General features: G+C 38.6%; 1 protein-coding gene across 1 annotated transcript; it reads left to right on the top strand.

Annotated features, from left to right (window-relative positions):
• The first annotated feature begins 880 nt into the window (after positions 1-880).
• TPR3 (Tetratricopeptide repeat (TPR)-like superfamily protein) lies at positions 881-8,372 on the top strand. The gene is made up of 8 exons (XM_089137852.1): positions 881-1,254; positions 3,277-3,370; positions 3,444-3,494; positions 3,615-3,788; positions 3,962-4,141; positions 4,470-4,589; positions 6,236-6,369; positions 7,579-8,372. Exons 1-8 carry the CDS (start codon positions 1,088-1,090, stop codon positions 7,652-7,654), a joined length of 996 nt encoding a protein of 331 aa, XP_088993978.1. The 5' UTR covers positions 881-1,087; the 3' UTR covers positions 7,655-8,372.
• The last annotated feature ends 277 nt before the right edge of the window (positions 8,373-8,649 follow it).

Below are 8,649 nucleotides of genomic sequence, written 5' to 3'. Positions count from 1 at the left end.
GCTCCGAAGACGAACGGCCTTGGCGGTGAAACCGAAGATCGCTCGAGCTTAAGCCTCAAAAACATTAAAACTTAGAAGAGAATCGAGACCAAAAACAAAAGGTTTATGGGTTACTTAAATTGCCTATATTAAGTTATTGACCTTCTTAGATAAAGAAAACTTAGAACAGAAGTTGGATGCTATTAATTTAAAGTTTCATCAATCCGGCTTGTCAGCATAATTAAGAGCCATAATCTTTGGTGCGTGCTAGCAGGATTTCTTTGGTTAACGTGTTCTTCAAAGGGTGAGTTGCTCGCAAGACGCAACACATCGCGAAAGCTCGATAGTTTCACCGCCATTTAGGTTGGGTGATCCGGACGCTTAAGATATATTTGCTTGTATACCCGATAACGATGGGAAGGATGGCGAGGAGTTGCACGGTACCGCCGGAAAAGTTCCATTCACTCAGATATCCATAAATTATAAACAGCCAAGAGGACAAACCGAGGAGGCGGCGCAACCGCAGGGGAGGTGTGTTCCGGCAAAATAGGTCGATCGCGTCAGTGACGGCTCCTAGGCAAGCGAATGATTCGTTTGGTTCAGAATGAACCGACCTTACGGTCCGAGTTAAAGCCACTTAAACCGAGTCAGAATCACTTAAAATAATTTTTATTATACATGCTGATAATTAACGGTGAATATCTAATCTAAGTTTCAAGATTGATATCTGACCGTTCACTGCTTGGAGCAGTGCCACGTAGGCACTGCTCCCAAGCAAAATCCAAAAAAAAGTGAGATAGGATAATTACGTAATTTCTTTACTCAAGGATATTTCCGTATTTAACTAATTTAAATACAGTGCGTGCCACGTAATATTACTTTTTTTTTGCTTCTGGAATCTGGTAGCCCTATACACTGTACAGCATCGAAGTGGCCAGAAAAACAAAAGCCCCAGGGAGGTTTTGAAGATCAACTTACACTTCGGATCCTATCGTCGCCAGTCGTCCAGAATAATACAGACCTGCAAATTTCCTAGGTTCGAATCCATTACAGCGACGAAGTGATTAGAAAAACACATCATAACCCTAGAATACGGTGTGAAAGGGTAATGGCGGAAGCATTGAAAACCTCATCAGCAACAGGAGGAGCAGCGAAAGCTGAGGTTTCTCTGAAAGATCAGGGTAACGATTTCTTCAAAGCTGGAAACTATCTCAAAGCTGCTGCTCTTTATACACAGGCCATTAAGAAAGATCCCTCTAACCCTACCATTTACAGGTACTTCTTATTCTTTTCTCATTTTTACTTTCTACTGGATTTCGTTTTGGACCTTCAACTCAACCCTGAAACTTTGTTGAAAACTCATGCCAAAAAATGAAAATTTTACTTTGAATATTGGCTTGCTGCAGTTGGGAATGTACTAGGTATGTGTAAAGGTCCTTTTTTTCCCACTTTTTATTGACGATTATGAAGTGAAGCTGCAAAAAAAAAAAATCATTTGTTCTAAGTTTCATATGGAGTCCAGAAACTCAGAGTCTTATAGGAAAAGCATTGGAGGCTGAAGCTCTGGTAACCATGGCTGTGTGTATGATGACTCTTAGGCTTGACAGAGTGTATACGGAATGTTCTTACCCTTTTATCCAAAACTTAGAATTGAAGTTTCAACTTTCAGTATGTTTCGTTCGAACTTAGACAAGTCAATGCTTCTCAGGGAGTCAGGGTGACCCCCGAGTCAGTCTTTGGCATGAGTCTTTGGCATGAGCTTCCGTTAATGACGCTGCAAGTAATTGGTTTTAGGAACATTTTGCCAATTTGCTGGCAGAGCAAAACAGGCACGTAAGACCTGAGCATTTCGAGTATAATTACTTGGAAAGATGCAATTACTTTTTTGGTGGTGTTTATGGGTGAGTGCTAAGTTGTCCAATGGTACTCAAGTTTTGCAAGTTCTTGGTAAATTTGATGTTAAAGTTGAGGCACAACAAAGACTGCATTAAATTCCTGGCCACCTTTACAAGTTTTCAAGGAAAAGAATGCAAATAGTGTAATGCTTCTGAACCATTGTAATGATCATCCGTCCTGTTGTTGAGTGTGGGTGCTTTTATTTGTATACATTTTCTTTTCCTTCTCTGTTGGTGGGGGGATTGGGGTGTCGAGGTGGTTGAGGGTTAAAACCTCTAATGTAGGATAAAAAGGTAGAAAATCTGATACTAGGAACATGTTTATCATTGTTTTTATGTTTTGAAATAACAAAAGTGCATTACCTTGTTGACTTACTAACTCTTAACATATGCAGCTCAGACACAGACACAAACACACACACCTGTTCACCAAAAGAGCATGTTTGGGGGACATGTAACCTTGAACCTCTTTAGCAAAGGATGTTGAAGCACATCCATCTAAACTTCCTCTAACTTGCAGAGAGTAACTTTTTTTAGAACTTGGTGCCTAGATTCGCATATAAATAGGTCTTAGAACCCCTCTGACTAGTTCACAGACTTAAAGCATAAATTTGGTTTAAAAGGTGAGATACAAGTGAGTCTGTTTTCATTTTTAACTTGTCTTGGTCAAGCTGTATACACTGACCTGATTAATTTAATAGTTGCTTGCTTATTACTGCTTGTGGTGCTTTTATTTATCTTCCCCAGATCAACGAAGAGATGTGTGATAGAATGCAAATTGGAATCACTAAAAGACAAGAGGAAGGTTAATGTAGAAGCTTTGGGAAGAGATGAATCATGATAGTTTGTAATCCTATAGGCTTCATTTCATTGCAAGGGGAATTAGATGGAAGGGAAATAAAGTTTTATACTTAAAAAAGAAACTTCTATAACCACTACTGTAGATGACTATATGACTAACTCAAATCATTCTATATTTGGTTATTAAGTTTTACTTTACTTTGCATTCAGTTACCTTTTATGTTAAGAAGTACATGAAAAATCACATGTATAATGTATCATTACTAAATCTAGTATGAATTTTTAAGTTGTACAATCATATGGGATGATAATGATTTAAAAAAGTTTTGTTTAGGTTTTATAACTTTCACTTCCCTTGCAACCATACATAGTGATAATTCTGTGTTGGTTTATATTGCAAGAAAGATTCTTTTTATCTCTCTCTACTATATAAGAATGCAGTCTAGATAATCTGGAGAATGAAGAAAGGGGAATCCCAGTTGGGGGCCAAATTCAAATACAATTAGCTCTCTATCTCTCTTGATATTGTCTTTCCAATAAGCTGAAGATCCCCATCTTATGCTTTGATCTAACTTTTTATTATTGCTTCTACTGCTTGCAGCAATCGTGCTGCTGCATTTCTGCATCTAGTGAAGCTTAACAAAGCACTAGCGGATGCTGAGACAACAATCACATTGAATCCTCAGTGGGAAAAGGTATGCTTTGTTTATATATGATATCGAGTTCTTTATACTCCTCACTAAAAGAACTGCTGGTTTGCTTTTCTAGGGCTATTTTAGAAAAGGATGTGTTTTAGAGGCAATGGAGAGATATGAGGATGTACGTTCATCTGTCCCTTTCTACCTCTTCCTATTTATGTATGTGTGCGTGTGTGTATATATATATATACATATAATGTGTTGCCTATTTGTTGCTGATATCACCGTTCACACAATTCAGGCTATGGCTGCTTTCCAAGTCGCTTTGCAGCTCAATACACAGAATACAGAGGTGTCAAGAAAGATGAAGAAGCTTGCACAGTTGTCCAAAGACAAAAAGCGTATTCAAGAACTTGAGCAAATTCGAACTAACATTAACATGCTGAAATACTTGGATCCCTTGAAATCTGAACTGGTGGGTGTCAATCTTAAGAAAAAGACATATGGTTCTCCTGCCCCCCTAATATTAGGTTCATATTTAAATATTTCGAAGTCTTTTGTTATTAACTGTTGTCATATCTAGATAATTTCTTTGTTTCTTCTGCAACTTAGTAGCACTGAATTGGTTATCTGTTTTTGTGTTTGCAGTCTCAGAAATATGGATCAGAAGAATGTTGGAAGCATATTTTCTCTTTTACTGTTGATACCATGGAGACTGCTATAAAGTCGTGGCATGAAACAGCAAAGGTGGAAGCAAGAGTTAATTTCCTTCTTGACAAGGAAAAGACAGATACTGAAAAGCATGCTCCAATTGTCAATATTGACAAGGTTGTATAACTCCTATGTTTATTTTTTATCACCCTATCTTTTCTTTAGTAGCTGTCTAGCATGGTTGTCACAGTGGCTGGGTGACCCAAGGCACTGGAAGCATTCTGAATGCAAAGCAACAGCACAAGACACCTAGTTACCCACCTAGGCAATGTCTGGGCCAACTATGGTTTATAGAATAGTGTAGTTTTTGTAGCTTCATTTCATTTATGGAAACATTTTCTTTTGCCAGTAATTTTCATGGATTCGTAATTTAGCCAGCAGTTTTTTTCTTTCTTCTTCTTATTAAGCTTTGTATTGTATATGCTTATCTTTTCAACCATGTCAGGCATTTGAATCACCACATACGCACAGCAGTTGCTTTTCATTTCTGAGACAGTATGCTGAGGACTCTTTCTCCAGTGCAGCTTGCTTAGTGGCACCGAAAAGTATTATCTCTTACCCACAGGTACCTTTTGGGATCTCATATTTGGTGAAAGAAGCCTAGTTTGCTTTTGAGAAGCAGGTTCCCATACTGTAAAGATGATAATACTAGGTTGGGAAATTGACAAGATGGGCTTTATTTTTCATGTTAACAATTTAAGGCTATTTTTTTGCCTGCCTTGGATCCCAACTTTGGCTAGATAGTGGCACAACCTAACCTGGGTGTATTAGCCATGCCAGACAACCCCTCTTGGGGGGGGGGGGGGGAAAACTACCATGGGTATGCATTCTATTATGATTGTGATATACTTCACAGCTATCCAATCAATCATCATGTAATGTGCCACAAGCATATAATATTAGACCTCTGTGCTTAACATTGTCTTGTTATACTAGGCTTGTTTGCTTATTGATGAATTGATTTATTATTTTCTGTGTCACACACATGTAACTTTATAGTTTAAAATCTCAGTTTCAACTAGCCTGAAGCCAAAATATTTAGTAAAATATAGTAATTTTACACTTTAAATCTATGAAAGTAACTCAGACGGTAGCACAAAGGACAGCAGCAGTTCCAGATTTGGTTTGCACAGCTTCTGTGCTTTTGTCTGAAACTCTGGTGGTGAATCACTACCAGTACTAGCATAGGAAGACCTTCTTGGATGACATTCTTGGATGGTTGGACCTCATCCAAACTCGATGGATTGAAGTTCATTTTAGAAATGACCTGATGTAGAGGCTATGGCCTGGCTGGACAGACATGACCCCCCAGGGAAGCCCAATCCAAGAACCAGTCATAAACAAGTTTTTGGCTTGGCAAGTGCTGGTAGACTTCCTTGGTCTGGCTTCTGTTGTTGTGCCTGAAGATTTCCTTTAGATTCATTTGATACATTGAGGATCGCAGTTTGGAAAGAACGAATGGAGTTTTTGGGGGTTTGGATGCATGGCCAACCAATGGCTTTTCTTCTCTCAGTGGTTGTCTACCCCACAGCCTGGGGTGTTGGACTGCTGATATGTGAAGCTACAGGTTCACCTCTGGTTAGTATGGCAGGGCCTTTTGTCTTGAGAAAAGTTGATATTCCTGCAAAGATGGTGCAGGAATGAATCCATTTTCCTAGTAAGTTTTAGACAGCATCTCACAATTAATTCATGATTGTGAGCCCCTGAGCCATTATCTGATATTGGATGTAGGAATGTAATCACTGAGAGCAGCTTTTGCATACTAGATTGTTACCATCATGGCTGTTCTGCTCTCAAGGTGTAACCAGCAAGGATCCAATGTAGACACTGCTTGCACTAAACTGGCTGGAAAACATGAGTTTCATAAAATGTGTTTCCTGGAAGACTGTAACCAGCAAGGATCCAATGTAGACATTGGCTTTCACTCAACATAAAATGGCTAAAATGAAAGTTAGAGTTATATCTTTCTGCTTTCACATGGGTGATAAATGATTCAGGGTTTAATCAGTTGTTGTGAGCGGACTTTTACATGTCAACTCACCCGTCAAAGTGGGGTGCCCATGGAGCACTGATCAAGAGGAATTCGTTGAATTACTTCCGTTGGATTCATGTTCTTCACTTCTTTGGGGCTTGATGCATTGACTGTTCTTTAGAGTTATGTACTCCAAAATATTGGTTCTTCTAATAACTGTTCATGTTTTGTCTTTGCAGGTCTGGAAAGGCCAAGGGTCCAGGAAATGGAAGCTTGGGCAAAGTGATGGCTTCTTCGTTCAATTTGAGTCACCTGTCATCCGGAAACTCTGGTTTATTCCTAGCTCAACTGAAAAGGGGCAGACATTTTGCAGGTCTCTCTCTCTCTCTCTCTCTCTCTCTCTCTCTATATATATATATATATATATATATATATATATATATACACACACACACACACACACACACACATATGACTGACCACTATAGCTTCCTTGCAAAAGTGACCTTAATCAACTGTACTAATAGCCGTACTAAGACCTTCTCCATTTGTGCTCCGACAAGTAGCTTTAGTCTTATAAACTTTGGAACTGTCTTAAAGAGTAGCTATCCTTGCTTTGCCAATCCAGCTAGAGAAGAGCTCTTTCTTCCTTTACTAGGAATTGTTGTCCGAACCAGCAAACAGAGACAAGAATCAAACAAGCAGCAGCTAGCGCACCGAGCAAGAAAACCAAAACTCAACAGGGGCCAATCTGAATCTGACTTAGTCCATTGTTGTGGGATGTGGCACCAGGAGAGAATATGAATAATTACTCAGCAAGGTATATAGCCATTGGTCTACGATCACTAAGGCGCAATGGCTATATATTCCACCAACTTATTTGAGTAAGGGGCACCTTTATTAGGTTGGGCAATGCACTTGGTATAACACACTCAATAAGATATACTCACAAGAGACATATAACTTGATAAAAATAGATCTGTACTAAGGACAAAGAAACTTTACACACAACAACGGTGTTGCAACACCTTCTTCTAAATGGCTCTCTCTCTCTCTCTCTCTCTTCTTCCTCCACTCTTTCTCTCTCTTCTTCTTCAAAAAATACACACTATAAATGGGAGATTCATTCCTATTTAGAAGGAATGCAAACGAACAAATAAAATAAAATGACAATTTTTTCTTCTTTCTGCAGATTTCTTCAAGCTTCTACTCCTTTCTTCAAACTTCTACTTTCTTCTCTTTCAAACTTCTATTACTTTCTTCAAACTTCTTCTTTCTTCAAAGTTCTACCACCTTTTTCCAACTTTTTTTCTTCTTCAGAATTCTACAACTTTCACACAGGTAGATTGGTGTGCAATTTATTACGAGAATGTGTATTATAATATGGGGAATAAAGATTTATTCATACCAGGAGTAAAAAGTCTCGGATTGATGTGTTTGCAGATTGTGTTTTTATATGTTTAGGTGCATGTCATATTTGTAACTATGGCTTGTTCTTACCTGCTTTGTTTTTCTAGTTGACGAGTATAAATTTTTGCTTACCATTTCTATTGAAATCAAGTCTACAATTTTTCTCTCTCAGGGATCCAGAGGATTTGGATGTAAACGCCCATGAATTGCTTCCTCGTTTGTTCAAAGAGACATTTTCCAATTCCTAAAAGCCTGTTAGTTGATCGGATTCCATCAGAGAAACAGCAGGCAGACTTGGGATCGATATCGAAGCCCTCAATTTAAACAAGTGACAACACTGGGTGCACCATTTTTACCAACATCCACCCTGTGGTTCTTTCCTTGATATGCATTGCATGCAAGATAGCCTACCAGAGTTACAATGCATGGAGTTGGCCATTTTTGAACTTTATGCGACATTTTTTTGCAGCTGGAATTGAGTGATTGTGTTATCTACAGGGTTTGGTTTCTTCACCTCTTGACAATATCTTGTTTGAGAAGAGTTCAGATTTCCTTTCCTATGCTTTCCCCTTTGTGGGATGTGTTGTTTAGGTTATTGGTCTGTTTCAAGGTGGCTCATAGTAGATCCAATTTTCAAGTGGGCATGAAACAAGAATGTTGAGCTGGCATTTTTAGTTTCCTGGAATGCTATTTTATTATGTTGTTCAAATCTTATCTTTCCTGCTGTGTATCTAAAAGATGTTTTATTTCTAACATGATGTCTGAGCTGCTGGAGATGTAACTTGGGTGAATAGTGTATAACTCTTATGATTCATTTCATTAGGTATTTCTATAACATTTCTTTTCCAGAATCAAAATCTGTCATCAGTTTCTATGTTCTAAAGTTCCTCTACTAATTTTGACCTTCCCCATCAAACAATGTTCCGAAATTCTTATGGCTAACAGTGTATCGTGAACATGATATATGGTTCCATCTTCCACCTTAGTGCATGTATCCCTTTCCCCTGGCAATCTCTGTTAGATGGTCTGCTTGAAATTATGCCCTTGGCATTTGTTCTTCTTTCTGCACATATTCTGCAGAGCAGTTCTATTTTAGCAATGCATGGGGAATCCGTGACTGCAAGTTCGCTGTTGCAGTTCTAAATGATGCAGATGACAGATCTCGTCTTATAATGTTCCTGCTACAACCTGCTACTGAGTAAGCAATGACATTTCGTTTGATATGGGTCTGGTGTCATGGTTT

Source organism: Hakea prostrata, chromosome 10 (genome assembly GCF_041222555.1).
Source record: "Hakea prostrata isolate BN-2017 chromosome 10, UWA_Hpros_2, whole genome shotgun sequence".
NCBI lineage: Eukaryota > Viridiplantae > Streptophyta > Magnoliopsida > Proteales > Proteaceae > Hakea > Hakea prostrata.
This window is presented reverse-complemented; position numbering and strand designations above follow the sequence as displayed.

Bases quoted from the DNA above. Each gene is read 5' to 3' on its own strand.
- TPR3 (XM_089137852.1), top strand. From the start codon at position 1,088: ATGGCGGAAGCATTGAAAACCTCATCAGCAACAGGAGGAGCAGCGAAA. The intron at 3,371-3,443 runs GTATGCTTTGTT...TTGCTTTTCTAG, and splicing joins TGAATCCTCAGTGGGAAAAG to GGCTATTTTAGAAAAGGATG. The intron at 3,789-3,961 runs GTGGGTGTCAAT...TTGTGTTTGCAG, and splicing joins ATCCCTTGAAATCTGAACTG to TCTCAGAAATATGGATCAGA.